Here is a 24652-nt window from a genome sequence, read left to right as displayed (position 1 = left end):
TAAATTTTTTTCAAAATGAAAGCTAATTACTCTATTACTCTCGAATTGTCCTCAAATACCGTGCGCACCCTGTATATAGTAGTTGAGGATAATCTTCTACAAATGAATCTAAAAATAAATAAAAAATAAATGCGTGTATGTGTACATTTGTCTTAGGAATTTTACTAATAACTAAGAAACAGGGATGGAAAATTGTCAAAGTTAATTGGCAAACGACTTACGTTGGGATTTGCAATAAGGGTTTTTGAGCGGAAAGAGACAGAAGTAAAACCAATGATATGAAACATAAAGCAAAGCTCTGGAAATTACCAATATTTTGAGTGAGAAACAAATTAAGTTAAATTAATTTCATTATTCGTAACAAAAACACCCAAGAATCATGAAAGTCAATCATTATTTTAAAGCAAAAGAGTAGAACATAAATAATAATATCATAATTCTTGAGCAAACAAATAATAGTCGAAAGGTAATTATTATAGTAGTTTTTTGAGTATAAAAACATAATAATATTATTATTATTTGAGTATAAAAATAAAATATTTATAATATTATAAACTGATTGAGCGAGAAAAAATGTCTAAGCTAAATAATGAATGAGGAAAATAATGAATGAAAATCTGATTGAATGAGGAAAAACTTGCTAAAAATGTGTGAATAATAATTGTTTTTTAACAAAAATCAATAAAAGTTGCAGATTAATAAAATTGCTAACAATAAAATATCAATAAAATTGCTAACAAAAATTATAATTATTCTTGTAAGTTTTTTTTTTTTTTTTTTGTTTAAGAGGTTAGGGGTAGTCAGAATTTTCAAAAAATTGATTTTTTTTGCATTTTCATAAAGTATAATATCTTAAAAATATTGTGTAAAAATTTGAAGTGAATCCGACAAATACTTGTCGAGTTATTCGACAATTAACAAAGGGCGCTCGGGCGCTCCGGAGCAAGTGGCAAAAATTTAAATGCGTTTTTCTCAAAACTATGTTTTTTGAACTGGTGATCACTGTAACTTAAAAACAGCTTGGAAGATTTCAATAAAATTTATATTGCTTGAAACTCGTGCCTGATCGAAGGATTTTTTTTCAAAATTTCGGTTTGAAATTTTGCTAAAGTCAAGTCGAAACATGATGTATTAATGCTATGTTTTGATTTTTGTAAAATAAAGCAATTGACTAGCAAAAAAAAAAAAATTATTGAAAATCATAAATTTTCGGGCCTCTGACTACCCCTAACCCTTTAACTCATAGCGATTAAATTCTTTGTTGTAGATATGCAACATTTCACATTTTGAATTGATACTTGAGAATTGTAAAATTCTTTAGATTTACATCAGCAATACATTTTTTTTGTTTCTGGGCTTGTTAAGTCACCTTGTATGCGCAACAATAGAATAAAAGTGAGTTTCTTGAGAAAAATTGGCAAGAGGCAGCTTTGAAAATGAAGTGTGCTCATGTATTGTATTTCGTATGATTAAGTAAGTAAGTAAATTTTCCAAAACACTTTTATAACGTGGTATATAATAAATGTATGCTAAAATATAATACATATAAATGATTGTAAAAAGGTTGGTTGTAAAGTGATTTGTATACAAACGTACATATATGTATATATAGTATATAAATTATTTTCAAAGTGGCCCAGCATAACAATCAAAGCAGAGTTGAGATTGAGTTACGGCAAAAGTATCCGCACTATACTTCACATGCAATCTTAAATTTGTCAATATTATTGAGGCGACAAAGGCGACAGTGCCTCTGTTGCTGTGGTTGTTATCCGACTTTGGTTGTTATTGCTTTACGCCAACTTATTTATTTAGACATATCAATTTCGCGTTTAGTTATTAGTATTATTTTTTTATTTTACTTTAAAAAATGTTGTATACCTTTTGCCCGCTCGGTTATCTATGTAATTGAGTTTGGCAACTGCTCTACACTTTATGCCTCCAAAAAGGGCTAGGCAAGCAGCGTAGATATAAAGTCTTCACATAATAAAAGTCACATTTAAAAATATGTAAAAGTACACAAATCGTGAAGTATGTGAAAGAAAATCTATAATTAAAGCTTTAATGCATGTATATAATGTATTTATTTACATACATATATATGTATATATACTCGTACATGCGGTCAGCGTCGAAAGAAACTGTGCACAACATATTCAGAAGTTTTGAAAATTCATTTATTATTTTTTAATTTCAATTATTTTTTTATAAAAATATAGTTCTTACCACAACAAAAACTATATAATGCAAAGTTCCACACTTTATATAAAATTTATAAAAATTCGACAAATTTTCATCAAAATTACAAACTTTTTAAACGGAATTTCTTTCAAAATTTTGAGTATGCGATTTTGTACTCCATTGAACTTTGATATAATAAAATGCAAGTTTTAAGTGGCTTAAAATTCGCATTGATTTTTCACAATTTTTTTTGCTGACGGTGTTGGGTGTTTTTCTCCATATAACGAATATTCGAAATTTTTTTTTTTTTGTACAAAATTTAAAACTTTGCATATGATTTTTGTTGTAGTGTGAACAATATTTTTTATAAAGAAAAAAAAAAAGAATTGAAATTAAAAAATTAATAAAAAAATAGTCAAAACTTGTCAATAAGTAGCGCGCAATTTCTTTTGACGCTCTCTGTATATTTCGCACATTTGCTTTAAGAATCATTCAAAAAAAATTTAAAAATGTTAAATTCTAAGCATGTAAAAACGACCACAAACCCTTCTTTTACGCTGATCGTATAAAAATTAAAATGTTTGTAGCCGCTTTTCTCCACATCCTTTTTTTTTCTGACACCCTTGCAGCAGCAAATGTGCGATATGCAGTATAAATGCCCGATGGCGTATAAAATGCGTATCAATGTCGGTACAAAATGGTTTTATTGGTGCTAAACTACCAGGTGATCAATGCCACTATATGATTATTGCTAGTATTTGAATATACAATTAGTATAAAAATGTGCTTATTGGTGTAAATTCATATCATATTATTCTTATTAGCTCTGCGCTCTTCAGCAGAGTTGAGCATAAAATTCACACAACAACTCATCTGCATTGGTGTGATATGGGTGCTACAAAGGGCTGGGACAAATCTGCATAGCAGTGCTGTCTTCTTAGGCATAAAAGAAGTGTATGATGTGGTACAGTCGCCTTAAATAATATTCCATATTTTCACGATTCGTAGTTAATTCCAAGCTAATCCTTTAGCTCACACACCTTAATCTGCTCATGGGGAAATGCAAAAAATGTATATTGTGAGTTTATGCCTCCATTTAATAGTTATGTAGTTATACGCGTCGCTAGTAATTTCTTAGTTTTTAAACCGTTTGGTAGCTGCGTCTGAATGAGCTAAACAGACAGCAAGCGAAAAGAATTGTCAGCAGCTGCAAGCATTTCACAAATGTAGTAAGAGGAAATAATTTATGAAGCTGATGAAGATTTACCTGAATACCCGCTACACCTAGTACCACACCGGCTAAGGTCAACGTTTTGGAGTCGAGCAGTTTAAGTAGCTTATTTAAACAGCCTTCCGAGTGGGCGTGAACCACAGTACAATCCTGGGCTTCATTTAGATTGATAACAGTGCAGCAGGCGGGTGGTAAGGAGGTATTAGTAAATACTTGTTCCCAATCCTTTGGCCCAAAAGTGCCGCAACAATCCATCTAAATGTGTAAAATAAAACAAAAAATTAATAAATAAATACCTTGCTATACACATATGGTCATGAAAATAGGTACGCTGCCTATATCCATCGGTGGTCAATATTCGAAAACAAAACACAAATCGCACAAATTTATCGCTGAGTCACTTGGACGGTCCAAAATTTGGTTGTAAACTCCCTTAAGCCCAAAAAATCCACAGAAGGGCGTGGTGGCAAAGAGAAAACGACTTGCACTACTGGCCATCATCAAAGGCCATTGTAACTGAAATCAACATCGTAGTATCAGCGAGAACTGTACGGGTCGATTGTACAATATAAACCAGACAGAATAGGTAGTAAAGTTCCTTGGTGTTAAAATGCTTTAGAGCGATGAAGCAAAAATAAACCTAGCTGGAAATAATGTTGAGCGATATGAATGATAGTCAAGCTGCTATTAAAGCAATAATGGTTGTAATGACTAGCTCGGAATGCGTGCCAGGTCACAATTTACTGGGTACCACGGCAAAGAGGCATGCACCTGCTTGCCTAGGATGAGAACGTCGAACATACTTATATCCCACACTCCCAGTTATGAAGACCTAACTAGGTGAGGAACTAACTCTGGAATCACAGTCTATATGGGACGTCTTGCAACACGAAAACAACGAACAACGAATGTGAAATATTGGTTGTAGTACTGACTGTCTCACTCCATACCACGCAGCTAAAATGATTGGTTAAGCTGTTTATTAAAACGCGTCAAGACCTGTATCATGAACTATATTTAATACGACTTCCACAACACTGGAAACACTACCGACCCTTATGGCCTATGTGAATTTTATTCAGATCAGTCACATATACCTAACCTGATGCACGGTGGCGGCAACATAATGATTTGGGGAGGTTTCTCTTGGTATGGAGTAGGACCTATTCACCTCATAACCAATAAAATGGAGATTTATTTATAAGGACATACATCAAGAAGTGATGCTACCATTTGCTGATGAGAATATGCTACTTCGGTGGCTTTTAATGCAAGATGATGACCCAAAATTACCCGTTAATAGTTTCTACAAAATAATGTTGAAGTTGTGGATTGGCAAGCCAGTCACCTGAGGTAGGTGTTGAAAAACCGGCGTGGCACCTCCCATACAAACTGATATTTCCAAATCACTTTTCTCTCGGAACCGCAAAAGCTTAGATAGTGAAATTTGAAACCGTTACACAAATTGCTAATAACTGCCTTACGATGAAAAGTGGAAGGTAAATCTCATATCGTGAGTACAAGATAAAGGAATCAACGGAAATCTCAAAATTTTAAATCAATTTTCATGGATTGCTACAAGATTTTGAAAACAAATAAGTGCATACCACCATTTGTTCCCGGAACAACCGCCAGATGACGCTCTAAGTCGACCGATTTCCGTTATGCTTTTTTCTTAGGTCGCCACATCTGTGACTAGTATTTCTACCAAAATTTTATCGCCATTGCTTGACATTTGAAAAAGTTACGCCGTCCTGAGTAAATCTACCTCTGCACGTGTTTCCAACTTTTTTCAGTTTAAAAATGGGTTTGAATTTGCTATGAGTTTGTACTAAATTTTGCCTTAAAAATGGGTTCAGTGGAGTGAAAACCTTAGAAATGTTGGGAAACTGTTTCGGTAATGATACTCTAAGGAAGATAAAGAGATCGTGAGTCCATCGAGGATGAAGAACGTAGTGGCTGGCCGTCGACATCGAAAACTGATGAACACATCAATAATAATCGCAAATTAACTACTAGAGAGCAGGAAGAGGACTTGAGCATTGCTTATAGTCCCATTCAGGATATTGTAGGTGATGATTTGGGTTTTCGCTGAATCGCTGCAAAGGACCTGAATTTCATGAAAATAGGGATTCGGTTGATATCGCCAAAGACATGACCTAACATTCATCAGACGCATCATTACTGGAGACAAGATGTGGGTTTACGACTAGGACAAGCAATCCAGACAACAGGCGACTGAGTGGAGAGCTCAGAATTAACCAAGACCAAAAAAATCACTTCGTTTTCAATAAAAAAGGAAAACGATCCTCATGGTTGTTATGAATCACAACGGTATTGTGCACCACGAATCTTTGCCAGAAGGTCAGACAACTAATAAGAAATATTATTTGAGCGATATGCGACGTTCACATAAAGCAATTCGCCAAAAAGAAAGGATTTGTGGGAAAACTGCTCGTGGATTTTGCACAATGATAACGAATTTCTAACCAAGAATGAAACGAATGCCATCCAACAACTATTGAGTTCTCCTGATATGTCTCCCTGCGATTTTTTTGTATTTCATCGAATCCAAAAACCACTGCGGAGAACGCGTTTTAACATTCGAAAGGAAGTAATGGAAAAATCGGCTCTGATGACTATACCGAAAATAGAGTTCCAGAAATGTTTCGAGAGCTGGATCAAACGCTAGCATAAGTGCGTTGCAGTTGATGGTGAGTACTTTGAAGGCGATAATATCATTTTTGAGGAACAAACTTGTATTTTAAATTTTCTGAATATATTCCGGGGACTTTTTGATCAAGGAATGAAGCGGATGCCTTACCATATATTTTTTTCATTGAGAATTTCTAATTTCCATAAACGGAACCGCTTTTGAAATATTTTAGCTTCGTCTATTTCGAACACTGATTTCAGAAAATATTTATTTGGGGCAACTATTACGTAAAGTTAACATTTTAGAGTGTATTTGATTAAGTGCATATATATTGTAAATATATACTTAATATATATATACTAATGTGAGCAAAAAGTAAGGTGAATTTATTCGTCAAACTTCGGGGGATTAAAATTTCGCTCTAGTAATTTTTTTCTTGAGTTGGTAGCACTGTTAATAACATCTGGGCCAACTGCATTTTTCGATTTTTACAATGTCTGATTTGATTGAGCAGAGAAGTGCCATCAAATTTTGTTTGCGGAATGAAATTTCGGCTGCGGACACGTTTAGCATGTTGCAGAAGGCATTTGGTGATTCGACCATGTCGCAGAAAAATGTTTATAAGACTTCAAAGAGGGTCGAGAACGTGTTGATGACTTGGAGCGCTCCGGACGACCATCAACGTCAACAGGTGACCAACACGTCAATAAAGTGAAAAAATAAAGGTCATGATGACAGTTTTTTTCGATTTTCGTGGTGTGGTGCACTATGAATTCCTTCCACCTGGCCAAACTTTTAATAAGGAATATTATTTGAGCGTTATGCATCGTTTACGTGAAGCAATTCGTCTAAAAATACCAGAATTATGGGCCAACAACTCTTGGTTTTTGCATCACGATAATACACCGTCTCACACTGCACTCGTTCTTCGTGACCATTTCGCCAAAAATTCCACGCATATCGTTCCGCAACCACCGTATTCGCCTGATTTGGCTCCGTGTGACTTCTGGCTATTCCCAAAACTCAAGAGACCACTCCGGGGAACGCGTTTCGAGTCGATTGACGAGATAAAAGCTGAATCGAAGAAGGTGCTGATGGCTATACCGGAAATGGACTAGTTGGCATGTTTCGGGGATTGGAAAAATCGTTGTCATAAGTGTATTTCATAGAGAGGGGACTATTTTGAAGGGGATGAAATAGATTTACAAGAATAAATAAAGATTTTTCATTTTACAACCAAATTCACCTTACTTTTTGCCCACAGTAGTATATAGTAGGCGCGTACACCCTTTTTAGGTGTTTGGCCGAGCTCTTCCTCCTATTGGTGGTGTGTGTCTTGATATTGTTCCGCAAATGGAGGGACTAAAGTTTTAAGCCGACTCTGAACGGCAGATATTTTTTTATGAGGAGCTTTTTCATGGCAGAAATACATTCGGAGGTTTGCTATTGCCTGCCGAGGGGCGACCGCTATTCTTAATTTTGGTGATTCACCGAGATTCGAACCTACGTTCTCTCTTGATTCCGAATGATAGTCACGCACTAACCCATTCGGCTACGTTGGCCGAATGTATTGCATATAATATAATAAAACAATATATTATATAATAATCAACAACATACCTCACTTTGCAAAAGCGACCAAGCATCCCGATTTTCTTGGCGTTCGTTGTATTCCTTCATGGTTGCATTGAATTGTCCCTCCATTATGTCGCTCAGTGCCGCATGTTTAACATACCCAGCTATGCCCAATCCGATTTCGAAGAGGAATATAATAACTGCCAAAATGGCAAACGACAAAATCATGCAACTGTTCTCTTTCAAAGCGCCACAGCAGCCGAGGAAGCAAATGAATGCTATTGTAGCGCCCACAATAATTAAAATTATGGGTACAGTCCAGATGTGATCGCTGACGAAATTCGAATAATGCGCATAGTTCAACTGCACCATAGCACCCACAATAAGGATGAGCAGGCCGGTCAACTGAAAAAGTGTTCGAATGCGTAAAGAGTAGTTAGTATTATTCGAAACTAGATTACAATCATAAGAACAAATTGAAAGAGATACTCACAGCGAAAAGTAAATTACAAAAAAATGTAATAAACTTCACACACGTTAGGCCCCCAGAAGCCATTTTGCTATATTTCTACCTTCCTTTACAAGCTTTCGATTTCAACTGAAAACAAATAAGAAATATATTTACATGCATACATACATACGAATATAAGTATATTCAATGAGTTATTAGATTCCCATTTGCACAACAAGCGCGTAAATGTATATTTAATACCGAAAAATTCCGCTATATATTCCGCGAATGACCGCCCCTGCTAATGTTTTTTGTACATCTGTCCTCTAAAGCAGTTGATCGAACATCTAACTCTTTGGCTGTCCATGCATGCAACAAATAGCACGTCTGTTAGTGGCAACTTTAGTGAGACAAGTGTCTACTACATACTTAGGTACAGTTGCGAGCATTTTAATAGCAGTGTTTTTGTTAAAAAATGTTTATATGTTTTTCTGTGAAAATGTTTCTCAAATGTTTTTCCTCAAGTGTTGATAAACACTTTTTTTCTGGAAAGTCAATATTTTTATATTAATAATTCCCGTATGCAAAATAATTTCGTTTAACTAATATTTTAATTATTTTTTCAAAGAAGGTGCAAAAAAAAAATGAAGCCAAAAAGTAGTAGTATTTATTATTTCAATTTATAGACAAATTTTTTTCTTGGAAATATACGAGTATACTTTTACATGACATTTTTAAGAAAACACTAAAGACCTAACATACAAACAAAAACATCGCTATGCACATATTAGCGCTCCTAGTCGCTTTATGTCTAATTTCATTACAGGTGGTGGTGGAAGAGCTCTCATTTAGGATTGTGTGCATCGAAGTTTTTCTACGTAAGTTTCCTTGAAAAGGCATTTTAGTAACCTGGTCGTCTTCTCTACGGAGAATATATCTAATCCAGTTCCATTTTCGTCATTTCCGTGAACAAAAGAAGGTCAGCATTAGAGACTGTTTTAGGCCAAAAAATGCGGCATATGTTGATAAGCCTTTGAAGGCGTCTGCTTATGTGCTCAGCGATGAGCCAGGTTTCAGATCCATATAAGAGGACTAGTTTTACGTTGGTATTAGAAATTCTAAGTTTTGTTCTTAGTGACAGGATACGAGAGCGCCACTGTGGTTTAAATTATGGAACGCAGGACGTGTTGCCACATCAGACACTGTGCCATCATCTTTCATTTTTATTAGTTTCTTTAATATAAAAATCGCAAATCCTAAAATCACAATAACTCACAAGCAAGTAATTTCTCTTCTTCTGTTTGTTTATCCGCAGCACTATCATTAAAATTGTCAAAATAGCTGAAAATAAAGTAGTGGGTTTCGGAAGGCGTCGAACAACTGAAAGTCTCATATTTTCCACCATAGAGACAATTTTGCTCGCACCCGTGCATCTCATCGTCCTTCCCCATCTTTAAAGTAGTCACAACGAGTGTTCATTTGCAAACTTTATTTTATCAATGTGGATTTTGTCTGCCTCTCGAGCTTCACTCCATTAGCTTAAGTTTTTAATCCTTATTATTTAACTTTTTTCCTCTTATTTTAAATGTACACGTCTCAGAAATAAGTTCTACATTTAAAATTTAAATATATAATTAGTTATCCTCCTTATATCCAATTCTGAAATACAGCCAAAGGTTGGATTTTAAACAAAATTATTTATTAAATAAATAAATAATAAACATCTTCTGACCGTACGTACTCCATGTAGCCAGTACGAGGATCGTCTGAAAATTCAAAAATAAAAACTACTTAATTGTTTGGGGCGAACTTTTCTATTTTTCGACATAGCCTTATTTTAGGCTTATACACTTCGTTCAACACTATTCTAGTTTATTGATCATTCCGAATAACAGGGATTTGTTCAAGTTTGAAAAATAGCCAGTCGTTTCTGCAATCACCTCCTCGTTTGAATAAAATCCTTTTTCCTGCCTTCAAATTGGGTAACATGTAGTAGTCCGAGGGATCCGAGGGCGCCAATCCTAGAGAATATGAGGGATATGAAATGAGTTGGAACCCTAATTTCATAAATTTTGCGAACACAATTGCTGAGGCGTGAGCTGGTGCGTTGTCGTGATGGAATTGGGAAAATCACTCGACTTCCTTGATTCAAACGAATGCCAAACACAAAGAAGAACTGCTAAGTAAACATAACCTCGATAAGCGTGAGTAGTTCCGTCTCTTTGACTTTACGCGGACTTTTCAAATGACCTCGTACAGTTCATCATTATTTTGGGCAGCTGCCGCAGATAATTTTGCTCTCCGTTTCCAAAAGACTGCGATCAAATTTTTTTCGACTCCTTGTTTAATAGTTTATTTTAGCATTGTTGTTAAATGCATTAGATATAATTTTTGCAGACACTTAGTAATTTTCGTACTTCTTTATAAGTTTTGGCTTCACTTATCCGACTTTTTACCAAATTGGCATGATTCGACCCACTTCAAAGAGAGTAACTATAACGATTTAATTATTTTTTATGTTGTAGGCGTCTACAGTACTTACTTTTAAAACCCGTATGTATCAAATTTTCGATGATGGTCAAAGAAAACTAAAACATTGCTTTCGTTACAAAAATTAAAATGTCGCAAAATGACGGTAGCTAACCTACCCGATTTGCCTGTCTTGTTTAGAAGACGTGGATATCAGTGGGTATTTTCTCTCTGAATGTCCTGCCTTTGCTTGAGCAAGGCTAGATATTTTGGATTCCAATGTCATAAGAATGAGTAATATTCGTTCTGTCTGAGGGATATTTTCAGATTTGCCAAAGAATCTGGAAAATTCTCAAAGGACTATCTAACTCTGTCTCTATTCTATCATATTTCTTTCTCTCTTTCACTTCTCTCCTCCTTGACCATCCACCATTTCCCTTTCCAGAGCTTTGAATACAATGAGCTTTTTTCCGAATTTCAATTTCAACCTACCGTTATTCGAGCATTCTTACAAATACTAGCGTTAATAAATGCTAACAAAAAAAATTCAAATAACAAAATGAAAATTGAAAAAACGTCAAACTAATAAAACTTCAATGATAGATCAAATACGCTACAGCGAACTGCTAATATTTTGCACGCAATAATATATGAGAACCACGAGTACAACAAAAAATATCACGTATGGTGGTCAAAGGTAGTAGCGGCGACCGATACAATGGCAACACATTGAACCAAGACAAATAATAAATCAATACTACCACACCAATAATGGATACGCACGCATCAGCGGTGGCGACGGTAGTAGACATTATCTACCCTGAATCCCACACTTTTAACAAATTGGTTTCACTGACGCTTCAGCGCAAAGAGTGCAAAGTGAAAGTGCCACAAGACTCCCCTCCGTCATAAGCGCAGAAGTTTGAAAGCTGATAAATATTTTATGCTTGCAGTTGAAATATTCTCGCAAAACGAGAAATCAACAATGCGCAAACTTTATTTTATTAAAGTGAAATAAAAAAATTAACAACCGGCTCAAGATATTGAAGACATATAATAATAATTTTCTATAGTCGCCTTTTTTATGCATGAGCTCATTCTTTATAAATATGAGCGCATTAAATTTATTGTAAATTACTATTAATGCATTAATTATTCTTGTTCATAAAGCCTTTTCTTTGACTCATATAATTTCTTATTAATTGGAATATAATATAATATGATTGAATTTTTTAAAATTGTATGATAAAACTCAAAAAAGTCATATTTGATCGGCGGAGTACCATCGCTGTAAACGCGAAAACAATCGATCTAAATCATTTGCAGAAAGATATTTATATGTTATGTTTACAAAATCAATGTAACTTAAATTATAAATATTTTAGTCCCACTATTTTCATTCGGCCACTGGCCCTAAATTAAAAAAGGTGGCCCAAAACTAATCACCCCATCGGAAGATTGCATATAACATCATACGTCAATCATATTTGACACTTGTGAAATAGACTAAAAACCCATAAAAAAGATAACGACATATCCCAGCTTTTGATAGCTCGATAAGAAATCGCTTATACGCCCGAATGTCTGAGTTCGGTATTCCTGGAAAACTGATTCAGCTGTGCAAAATGACCTTGAGCAACACGTCCCACTCCGTCAAGGTAGGGAAATACGTCTCCGAACCTTTCAATACCGACCAAGGTTTCAGACAAGGCGATCCACTACCTTACGACCTTTTCAACTTCCTCATAGAAATGGCATTATTTTCACCAAAAGTGTACAGGTCCTTGCATATCCTGATGACATTGACATCATAGGGCACTGCAAGCGAGATGTTACCGCAATATTTTCTGCTATCGAAATAGAGTCAGCTAGAGTGGGTCTGGTAAGACGAAGTACATATGCATATACATACTGTTACTATGGTCTCAAATGTGGTCTACTCTGAGCGCTGAGGTATGGGTTGAAACAAAGGCACTTCTGAAAATCTTCCGTCGTCTTCGTGTTGGCGGCAACTACTACCGCCTATTGAACCGCGAACTGTGTGAGCTCTATGACGAAGCGGACATAGTTAATCGTATCAATATGGGGCGTGCGTCTTGATGTTGTTCCACATATGGAGGAACCTACAGTTTTACGTCGACTCCGAGCGGCAGATATATTTTATGAGGAGCTTTTTCATGGCAGAAATACACCTGGTGGTTTACCATTGCCTGCCGAGAAGCAGCCGCTTTTAGAAAAAAAACTTGTTCTATCATTTTTGGTGTTTCATGCACGGAGATTCGAACCTACGCACTCTCGAATGGTTGAAAACCCCACTTTATCCTGTCGAAAACGCTCTAGATGTCGCTGAGAAAGTCGCATTCGAATATGTTTTTGTTCCAATGCTAGCGAATACAACACCCATTGTGCACACAGATTTCTGAAACCTTAAGACTCGTGAAAGCAGTCTTATCTGCACTGCCCTTTCATATAATAACATCTAAACTCAAAAATAGATCACATTAGTGGCATTTTGACCCGATATTATTAATAAAAATGCCAGAATGCATATACCAATAAAATGTCTGAGCCAGCGAGAAACCATCTCTATAAGGCATCACTGGTGCATGCTCCTTGTCAAGAAAAATATCCTTTATTTTATGTTCAGAGGACGATGTTGCATTGGTAGTAAGGGGGAAATTCCCCAATACACTCATAGAAGTCATGCAGGATTTACTAAACATGGTTGAAAACTGGTCAAAAGCAAATGGGCTAAGCGTCAACCCCAATAAAACTGAACTCATCCTATTTACCAGGAAACACAAAATTCCAAATATAACTCCTCCGACTCTAGGTGGAACGGCACTGTCATTCAGTGATGAGGCCCGCTACCTAGGTCTAATACTAGACCGAAAGCTAACATGGAAGGCAAATGTCGAAGATAGAGTAAAAAGGGCGACAATAGCACTATACTCTTGTAAACAGCTAATAGGACTAAGTTGAGGTCTCTCCCCATCTATTGTATACTGGCTTTACACGGCAATTGTCAGACCAATCCTAACATACGGCATATTAGTATGGTGGCCAGCTTTAGATAAATTGTACGTCAAAAGAACCATGGCACACGTACAAAGAATGGCCAGTCTTTGCATCTGCGGGGCCCTCAGAACTACACCCACAGATGCACTAAATATTATTCTTAACATTCTACCAATAGAGCAGTACGGTAAGCAAACAGCTGCCAAAGCAACTCTCAGACTAAGAGAAATCGGCCTACTCAGAACGTACCAAAGAGGGCACTCCTCAATTTTAGAACAATTCCCCTGCATTCCCAGCACAACGGATTTCTGTAGGACCAAGGACATCAATTTCGATAAATCCTTTGTCACAGTATTTCCTTCCAAAGAGGAATGGGATAACGGGCTCATTGTCAAGATAAATGACTTAAACATCTACACAGATGGCTCAAAACTAGACAACCAAGTAGGCGGAGGGGTCTACTCCGACAAACTCGGAGTATGCCAATCATTTCGCTTGCCTGATCATTGCAGTGTATTTCAGGCGGAAGTCACTGCCATAAAAGAGGGACTGAAAGAGATAAAAACGAGAGTATTATCCGCAAATGAAGTCTTCACTTACTCGGACAGTCAAGCAGCAATAAAAGCGCTGGAATCAAAAACACACTCGTCAAAAACAGTTCTAGAATGTTTTAAACTACTAGATGACGTATCTAAGTGCTACAAGGTGCACCTTATCTGGGTGCCAGGCCACAGAAACATTGCAGGAAATTGTAAGGCGGATGAACTTGCAAGAACCGGTACAACGCTCGGTCTCGAACCGGATAAGGCGCTGATACCCATGCCCATAGCTACTTGTAAATTACTTATAGACAGGGAAACCATCAAAAAGGTAAATACAATCTGGCAAAACCTCACAACATGCGAACTAAGCAGACAGACATGGCTAAACTGGAACAGCGGTCGATCGAAGATATTGCTACGATTCAACAGAGAATCTATAAGAAAAATGATAGGTGTTTTAACTGGTCATTGCTTAATAGGCAGCCACGCTAGAAGGTTAGGACTCCCTTACTTCGATTTCTGTAGAAGCTGTCTTAATACAGAAGAAGAGGAAACAGTCAGACACCTTTTATGTGAGTGTGAAAGCCTAGCTATGAGAAGGCTGCGCACTCTCGATACAGCATTTCTAACCGATGTAGCGGACATAGCCCATCTAAAACTAACGAAGCTCTGCTCGTTTATTAAAGCAACCGGATGGTTTGAAAAGGAACACGTAGAGTAAGGATAAGCTCCAGTGGTATCACAATGGACCTGCCGAAGGTCTAAGTGTGTCTTGCGACAACCACCCTACCTACCTACCTACCTATGTTCAGAGGATATATCGGGAACCATCGCATACCCTCACCCTTTACTGCATATGAACCCGGTATTGCAGTTTGATTCAATTTTATTTTTAATCCATCAAATATTTGTTATATTTAGCAATAATAAATCTAAAAAAAATTTCTATGATTCTATGGTATTTCGAAATAACCTCACTTCTGTGCAAGTGGGTGAAAAAGCAGAATTGAAGTGCGAGATATTCATTTTCAAAAAACGATAACAGAGTAAAATGTACGTACTTTTTGACAAAAACTAAAATATTTTCATGGAGTCAATATACTCATCTTTCTCGACGGATAATAATTTTTCCGCTTTTAAACGGTTTTCTATACTTTACATCTACTTTTTATAGAGGGTGGTTAAATTTCAAGGACCGGTGTTGATTTTGAATAAAATACAATTTTTTTAGGAAATTATTGTCATTTCTCTTTATTATAATATTGGTATGGCTCAATTACGTATGGAACAAAATATCGGCCAAATGGCCGCCGCGGCCTCGGCAGCACACCTTCATCCGATGGTCCAAATTTTCGATGACGCTGAGGCATAATTGAGGTTCTATGCCGTTAATGTGCCGAATTATCTCATCGTTTAGCTCTCGAATTGTTGCTGGCTTATCGACGTACACCTTTTCTTTCACATAACCCCAAAGAAAGAAGTCCAACGGTGTCAAATCACATGATCTTGGTGGCCAATTGACATCGCCGCGACGTGAGATTATTCGGCCATCAACATTTTCGCGCAAAAGAGCCATTGTTTCGGCACTCTTTGTGGGTGCATTGGTTTTCCGGCAATCACTCTTGGATTATCATTCGCCCAAATGCGGCAATTCTGCTTATTGACGAATCCGCTGAGGTGAAAATGTGCCTCATCACTGAAGATGAAGTGCGCGATTTGCATTTTGATTTGAACGCCCGTTATCATAATAAGCCGGAATAACTTTAACGCGTTGCTCGATTGTGTATCTTTCCATGGTTCAAATTGAATTAGGCTGAAATTGAAAAATGTTAAATGAAATGCAGAAAAAAACTTGACGTTTAGGTGTGGTTCACATTCAACATCGGCCCTTGAAATTTAACCACCCTTTATTTGGTTACGTAAAAAAACCTAAAATATAAAACTTGTTCATTATATTTTATTTAATATGTCTTTTCGATAATTAAATAAAGCTATATTCCATTTTTTTTTAATTCATGCAGTAAAAGGTTAAGAATGACCAGATTGTGAAAAGATACCTACAACATCGCCCGTAATACAACACACGAACTACTCTTCCAAAATTTAATAAAACGATAAATAAAGCTTTGATTTTGAAAACATTAGTGATTTGAAATATTTCTAAATTAAAATTTGATTATCGATTGGTGGGAAAATCAAAGTATTCGAAGCATAATAACTACTATTATTGCAATTCATACTTTCCACATTTTCCTTCAATTTACGGCTGCGTTGTTGAAGGACAAATAGGGGATGATAAACTGTGGTTTCAAGTAAATCTGGTTTCTAGCTGAGAATTAGCAGGTGAATCGTTTTTCTATTCAAACTGCCCTGCTCTAGTTTTTGTTGCTTTTCGCTCCGTGAGTTTAATTATTCAATTTTACAGCTATTTTAGATTTCTAGAAACGAGAAATGTGTTAGCCGAGCAGGCACTTTTGGATTTCACTTATTACTTATTGCAGGCAATTATTGGCAAATTGCTTGACCCAATTCTAGTATAATACAATAAATAACCGCTTGAAGAAATAGACACCAAAATTGTCTTATATAATCGTACATGTGTGTGTGAATAAGCTTTTAAAATCTATGTGTACATGTATGGATGTATGGATGTATGGATGTATGTATGCGTGTATGTTTGTATGACAGAGTTTAATAAATTTCATATGATACTTTTGCTGTATAAATAACCATCTGTCTACTACTACAAACTAAAGTGCAATAGATTACCAAAAAAATGAAGTAAACCGAAAGATTATCGAATAATTCTAGAAACTTAGCAGGTTAGCAGTTCACAAGTTGTTTCTTGACCTACTAAATAGTCGGTTGAATTAGAGAATAGATACCCCGCAGGAAAAATGTATCAATGGCGAAAAACCAAATTTTATCGATCTAATTTAAAGGTTTTAAACCTACTTTATTTTAAAATTTAAATTAAAATAAAAAAATAGTACAACACAAGTCTTTTACTGCATTCATTTAACAGTTAATGGTTATACTAGTGACTACAAAGAGATTAACTTCTCGAAGTCCAAACTACCTCTCTGCATCACTAAAGGCTACATATAATCTTCATACATATTACCAGCTAATTTTATTACAGGCGTACCTCGTATAACACGGTTAATTCGTACCGTGTTATACGAAACCTTGAAATAATATAAATAAAGGCAATGTGTACCGTGTTATATCGAAACCAAATCTTAAGGTGTAAAATTTTATGATAGCTGAAATTTCGTTCCAAATACTATTATACATAAATGAAAAAGGCAGTTACCTTCAAGTTTTTATTAAGAAAAATAAATTAAATTCATTTTTATGACGCAATACAAAAATTAAAAAATACAACAAAAAATATATTCAAATACAGCGTGTTTTTTTTAGAGGTTAGGTTTTCAAGTTGGCACTACTTTTTTCGTAGATGGTCTTTTTGACAGCTGTCACTTGATTTATGCTCAGTTTGGTTTGCCACTTCATAATGAATAGACTTACACCTGAACAACGTTTGCAAATCGTGCAAATTTATTACGAAAATAATGGTTCGGTTCGCGCGACGCATCGCGCGCTGCGTCCAATATTCGGTCGACATAATCGTCCATCAGAGTCACTAATTCGATTAACCATGGATCGGTTTCGCACCACGTTTGTTCTAGTGGATAATACGCATCCTCAGACACGTCGTACAGTGCGCACCGAAGACGCTATTGCTGCTGTGGAGCAGAGTATCGAAGAAGACCCGAATGAGTCCATCCGCCATCGCGCGCAGCAATTGGAGATGTGCCCATCCACTTTATGGAAGATTTTGCGGAAGGATCTTGGTTTGCGGGCTTACAAAATCCAACTCGTGCAAGAATTGAAGCCGAACGACCATCAAGCGCGTCGCACGTTCGGTGAATGGGCCCAAAACGAGATGGCCACCGATCCCGATTTTCACAAGAAAATTTTGTTCAGCGATAAAGCTCACGTTTGGTTGAATGGGTATGTCAATAAGCACGATTGTCGCATTTGGAGTGAACATAATCCACAAGCCATTGCTGAAACGCCGTTACATCCTCAAAAAGTCACTGTTTGGTGTGCTCTATGGGCAGAGGGAATCATTGGTCCATATTTCTTTAAAAATGAAGCCGGCCATAATCTTACAGTCAATGGAGAGCGCTATAGAGCCATGATTAATGACTTTTCGTTGCCTGAATTGGACGATGTTGATGTGGACGACCTTTGGTTCCAACAAGACGGCGCTACATGCCATACAGCCAACGCAACAATCGATTTATTGAAGGAAACTTTTGGTGAGCGCATTATCTCGCGCCGTGGACCTGTGGCGTGGCCTCCAAGATCGTACGATATAACACCGCTTGACTATTTCTTGTGGGGCTATGTGAAGTCGCTTGTCTACGCAGATAAGCCCGAGACGATTGACGTCTTGGAAGAGAATATTCAATTGCTGCAAAAAGTGGTCGAAAATTTGGCCTCTCGGCTGGAATTTATTCGAGCCAGCCGCGGCGGCCACTTGCCCGAAACCATTTTTAAAACATAATGCCAAACCCTTATCTTTATAATAAAGCTAAATTCTTGGCCATAACATTAAATTATATACGTTTTATTTCATCTTGAAAACCTAACCTCTAAAAAAAACACCCTTTACTAATAATAATAATTACATAGGGCAAATTCCCCTTATTGAACGGGAAAAAAGTTCGAACTTAAAATGCATATTTTTCAAAATCGTGTTATATTAATATTAATTCTTGTACCGTGTAATATCGAAACCGTGTTTTACAAGTACCGTGTTATACGAGGGACGCCTGTACTTCATATTGTTCAAATTTTCGGTCGTAATAAATGTCCACTTCAAAGTCAAGTCAACATACAAGGTGGAGTCCAAAATAAACAAGACTGAGCTAAAGTAATATAGAAACGACAGGGGCTTTGTTCTGATAACTTCTAGTTTATTTATTCAAAATAGTCCCCTCTAGTCTCGATACACTGTTTTGCGTGATCTACAAGTTTTCGATAGAGTGTTTCAGGCCATTGACCGGAATGTCTTTCCGGATGTCGGTACAAGCCTTTTAGATGGCCCCCACGGGCGCAAAACTTTTTCCTTTCATGACCAAATGCAATTTTCGGAATAGGTAGAAGTCAAAGCGAGCCATATCGGGCGAATGCGGTGAGTGATTAATGGTTAAAATGCGATTTGTAGTAAAAAAATCAGTTACAGGAGTGGATCGATGAGATGATGCATTATCATGCAATAAGGGCGAATTCGACGATTGCGATGCAACAATCGCTTCGAAACGCCAAGATAGAAAATTGCATTTACGGTTTGACCCGTTGGTACGAGCTCCTTGTGGACAATTCCCTTGGAATCGTAAAAACAAATGAGCATCGTCTTGATTTTTGACTTCTCAAAACGCGATTTTTTGGGTGATGGCTCATCTGGGGGCTTCCATTCGACACTTTGACTTCACCAGTTACAATGTTCTAAAGGAAGTTCTCGTCTTTTCTCGCCTCTTTAATTAGGTGTTTCGAATGGTAAGCAATTTTTGGTCCTCAGTTAACTTGTGCGGCATGAAACGTGCACAGACCTTTCCTAAGTCCAAACAATCAGTTAAAAGCTTTAGGTGAGCTGCCTTTCCTAAGCGACAGGTATTTTTTGTATATTTATGTATAGAAATGTTCACACATATGTACATATACATACATACATGCTTTTGGCTATTTGTGGTTTAGTGCCAATTATATGAAGCACGCCATTCGTAGGCCATTCTGTACACTGACCTTTCTTAATTAACGAGTTGTATCGAATTTGGACAGCACATTGGGACAGGCATAAGAGATTCCAATTGAACGGAATTATGATAGGTCAACTGAGTTAATTCCAATGTTATACATAGTACAATGGACATATGTAGATGTGTTGTACTTACATATGTATTTGTATATCCACATATTTATGCAAAAAAAAGTTGCTAAATTACCGATTGGAGTCCGACCGATTCTAAATTTTTGGCCGATGCCGATTATTCAATGGGTGGGCAAAGAATCGCCCTATGCCGATTCCTGTAAGAAACTACCACATTTGCTTGACATAAAAGTTACGCCGTCTTGAGTAAATCTACCGTTGCACGTCTTTTCGATTTTTTAGTTTTAAAAATGGATTTTAATTTGCAACTAGTCTGAGTTAAATTTTGCGTTAAAATGAGATTTAATGGTGCGAAAACCTAAGAAATGCTGGGAAAATGTTTCGGTAATGATACTCTAAAGAAAACAGTCTTTTACGAGTGGCATGGACGCTTCAAAAGAGATCGTCAGTTCATAGAGGATGAAGAACATAGTGGCTGGCCGTCAACATCGAAAACTGATGAACACATCAATAAAGTGAAAGAAAACTTATATTAATAACCGCAAATTATCCACCAGAGAGCTGGCAGAGGACTTGAACATTGCTTATGGATCCATTCAGGATATTGTAGGTAATGATTTGGGTTTGCGCCGAATCGCTGCAAAGTGCGTCCCAAAGGACCTGAATTCCATGAAAATAGGGATCCGGTTGATATCGCCAAAGACATGATTTCCAAAGCTGACCTAACATTCATCAGATGCATCATTACTGGAGACGAGATGTAGGTTTATGAGTACGACACGCAATCCAGACATCAGGCGACTGAGTGGAGAGCTCCGAATGAGCCAAGACCAAAAAAACCACGTAGTTTTCAGTAAAAAAAGAAAGGGATGCACACGGTTGTTATGAATTCCAACGGTATTGTGCACCACGAATTTTTGGGCGTATGAGACGTTTACGTGAATTAATTCGCCAAAAAAGAAAGGATTTGTGGGAAAACAACCCGTGATTTTTGCAGCATGATAACACACCGTCACCAAGTGTCATCCATATCCGTGAATTTTTTCTGTTTGATCCAGTAAAAAACCACTACGGGGAACGCGTTTTAACAGCCGAAAGGAAGCAATGGAAAAGTCGAAGACGGCTCTGATAGCTATACCGAGTTCCAGACATGTTTGGAGAGCTGGATCGCACGCTGGAGTTAATAGGGAGTACTTTGAAAGCAATAATATCACCTTTACGGAATAAATTTGTACTTTGAATTTTCTGAATATAAAGGGTTTTCCCAATAGGGGCAGTTATTGGTGAATGGATTGCGCTGTCGAGAGATAATTAACGATTTTTTATAGCCGGAATTGGATGGTATTGGACAGCGTTTATTTTCACCAAGACGGCGCTACGTGCCACACAAGCAACGAAACCATTGATATTTTACGGGAAAAGTTTCTGGACCTTGTTTTCTCTCGAAGAGGTGATCACAATTGGCCACCGAGATCTTGAGATTTAACACCTTGTGACTTTTTTCTATGGGGCCACGTGAAAGAGAAGGCATACGCCAACAGCCCAGGGGCGATTCAGGACCTCAAAGATGGAATTCGTGAGGCTATCAAGTACATGGGGCAACCACTTTGTAGTTCAGCTATGGAAAATTTCATGAAAAGGATATTGCCCTGTAGGCGTGGTCGTGGTGGCCATTTGCCTGATGTCCACTATTAATGGCATACCTTCCTCTTTATAATAAGATAAACATGTCATCATTTATATTTAAAAAAAAATAGGATTTTTCTTTAAATATCACGTCTGTTTGTAAAACCCTATAGGTACTATAATCAGGACACTTTTTGATCATGGTGGCATGCTGCAAAGTGGCTAGTGATTTTAGCTTAATGAAAGAAATTAGAAAAAGTAATCATTGCGCTTATTACATCTGATTTTATGAACTTCTTAGATGAAAAACCCCTTAAAATGTAAAATTGTCATGTTTTTGCAACAAAGCGCACTCTAGCAACCGCTTTTGGTATATATAAATTGCAGATACGATTTCTCTGTATTGGAAAACTCCAGCAGGATTTTTGATGGTAAAAATATTCCAAAATATTCATTGGGGACCAGCAACTTTAAGTTAAAAAAAAGTTATTAAAATAGCCAGCCTAAGAAAACTTTCCATATACAACTTCCAGAAAAACTTGGTTTCATCAAGTTCCCAGCCGACTGTCAAACATTGCTATTATTCGAAGTCTTCTTCCACTTTTTGCATGGCAACAGCTGGCTTTGACAGTCTATACGCAAGACGAGTAGAATACAGAAGGGGTCGCCTTCTGAAAAGCGCTACTTTATTTTTCTCGCTTTTTACAACGACTGACGTCATGCACCATAATAATACAAAAGAAAACATTTACTTATTTGTTAATATTCAGTGAATAGCTTGTATTTTCATTCTTGGTCCATATGCAAATAGCAAAAAACAATGCGAATCTATACAAGGTGACTTCAATACTTCAGCTGATTTTGTTTCTTGGGAGTTGGTGGTTTGAATGCCACAGTACCTTTCTTCTTTATTATTGCCTTGTTTGTTTGTTTTATATTCTCTTTGACATTTTTCTATTCACACCACCAAATTGCAAAAAAAATACTTGTAAATGTTGTTGTTGATGTACCCAAGTCAACCAAGGCAAATGGAGTACCTAAGGTGGTGCCATTAAAAAATAGTTACTTTATTTTTCGCGATTTTGACAAGTCCTCCTTTCACAATACAAAACAAACAATGATTTGTGAGATCAAAACTAAACAAACTAATACAAACGAAGTGCCGTGTGTTTAATTGTGAAAGCACCAATTAATATAAAATCTCCGAATGCAGTTTTTTGCGTTTTTATGCGGAAGACACCGTGGAAAGAAAGTATGTGTGTGTGCGTATAATTCCTTGAGTTTGGTTGTTTCTATTACTTTCGCCTACTCTTCTTCTTCACAAACAAGTAATTCCTCTTCCTTTTGTTTATTTATTGATGGAGTCTTACGACACGGCGAATTCGGAAGGCATAATCTTCTTCTCTATCATTCTTGCATGCCAACTTTGCCATACCGATGTCACCTTGTATGAATTCGCCTTGGTTCGTGCTTATCACCTCTGTTTTTGTTTCTTCTATTTCTAAACACTTCATCACAAAAGTACCCAAGTAAACTATGAACCAATAATACAAGATCACGCATGAATAAGACAGCACAAAAATATATGTACTTAATTAAAATAAGCCAGGATGCGGAAATGTGTTTTGTGAAACTGAGTTTTCCCTTTTATGCTACAGAATAGTATGCAAGCGGAAGTACTCGCTGGAGTTTCACCTACACCAAATTAAGATAATTTTACGATTATTTTTCACTTTCAATTATCGCAAGAAGACTTAATCTAACTCAATAAATTTTCCAATATTTCTTAGAATGCAAGCCTCTTATAGAAATTTTGAAAATCAGGCGTCTTAAAATCAAATTGGTTCGCTGTTTACTTTGTTTTGTTTACTTTCCGCTCGTTCGTCAGGCAAAACAAGATGGCGTAGAAGCCGCTCAAAAAATCAACTATTTTCATTTGCTCGTTCATACCTGATTTCGTGTTATTTGGCGATTTCACCTTACCAGAACCACCTGGATTTGTACGGCCAACGACTGTCACTTCACCAGTATTCCCCAAACATTTATGGGAATGTTTATGCTATTACAACAACAACACCAACAATGATAGGATGTGTTCTCTACACCTTGGTATGTATGCACATACATATGTACAATCGTATGGATATGTGTGTGCACAGCAAAATAAATCTTCCAAACACTTACATATTGTTCCTTTTGTCACTTTAAATAGCAAGGACTGCTGTTTTACTACCTTTAAGTTCAATGAATTATAGGAATAAAGAAATAAGTATATGTTTATTTCACTTTTCAACGCCTTAAAAAATCACTATACAATTCCAACACTTTCCGCTGATAAATTCCGAAAGTAAAAAAAACCTCCACCACTTTTGCCTTTTCTCAAGCGACTGAAGGAGCAGAAAAAGGGATACAAATTCAATGTTTACAAACATCAATGTGTCGCTCATAAAAATCGATGTTGAGACTCGATGAATGAACGATGTTTTGTACCGATGTTTTTGGTAAATTGAAACACACATATGTATGTTAATGAAGCTTGTATGGTTCCATCAGCCTTTACATTTCACCAAATCATGAGTGGGTGGCCATAGTCAGATTATAAAAGCGCCATCTGCAAGCCATTTGCGTCTTCAATGCAATACAAAAAATACCAATGCGTTAAGGGATAGCAGTACTGCTGGAATACGAAAAACTAGCTTTTAAAAGCTGAAACGTGTTAGGACAATGACGATGCTTTCTATATCGATATTTTGCAAGACTAAAACATCGATGTTTTATGAGCAATGTTGCATCCCTAGAAATCAAATACAAGCTTATCATCCTTGGACTTTACCGCTGAATTCGGCAAATTTTTATGTAGACGGGCCTTATAAAAATAAACAGCCCAGTATTCTTCAGGTTAGCGATTATAAACCGATTACCGGTGCGTGACATCCCTTAACAACTTAAGCAGTGAACATCTAACTACACTTCGATTTAACACAACGTGAAAAATATAAAC

The 24652-nt window shown here is 36.6% G+C and overlaps 1 protein-coding gene across 4 annotated transcripts; it reads right to left on the bottom strand.

Moving 5' to 3' along the window:
• Positions 1 to 920: 920 nt before the first annotated feature.
• On the bottom strand, positions 921 to 24652 carry LOC129248398 (CD63 antigen). 4 transcript variants are annotated; one of them, XM_054887934.1, is made up of 5 exons: positions 24485 to 24652; positions 8137 to 8241; positions 7689 to 8048; positions 3449 to 3667; positions 921 to 3388 (listed from the first exon to the last, which is right to left on the bottom strand). In XM_054887934.1, the coding sequence occupies exons 2-5, from the start codon at positions 8197 to 8199 to the stop codon at positions 3323 to 3325; spliced, it is 708 nt and encodes a 235-aa protein (XP_054743909.1). In that variant the 5' UTR covers positions 8200 to 8241; positions 24485 to 24652; the 3' UTR covers positions 921 to 3322. The 4 variants fall into 4 exon arrangements, with proteins under 4 accessions (XP_054743909.1, XP_054743906.1, XP_054743910.1 ...); XM_054887931.1 differs by lacking the exon at positions 24485 to 24652 and adding an exon at positions 23836 to 24440; XM_054887935.1 differs by lacking the exon at positions 24485 to 24652 and adding an exon at positions 23635 to 23654.

The sequence above is a fragment of the Anastrepha obliqua genome, chromosome 5 (genome assembly GCF_027943255.1).
Source record: "Anastrepha obliqua isolate idAnaObli1 chromosome 5, idAnaObli1_1.0, whole genome shotgun sequence".
NCBI classification, from domain to species: Eukaryota; Metazoa; Arthropoda; class Insecta; order Diptera; family Tephritidae; genus Anastrepha; species Anastrepha obliqua.
This window is presented reverse-complemented; position numbering and strand designations above follow the sequence as displayed.

Excerpts from the sequence above, each read along its gene's own strand:
- LOC129248398 (XM_054887934.1), bottom strand. The coding sequence starts at position 8,199 with ATGGCTTCTGGGGGCCTAACGTGTGTGAAGTTTATTACATTTTTTTGT. Across the intron at positions 8,049-8,136 it reads TTTGTAATTTACTTTTCGCT|TTGACCGGCCTGCTCATCCT; the intron begins GTGAGTATCTCT and ends ACACTTTTTCAG. Across the intron at positions 3,389-3,448 it reads TAGGTGTAGCGGGTATTCAG|CTGCTGACAATTCTTTTCGC; the intron begins GTAAATCTTCAT and ends AAATGCTTGCAG.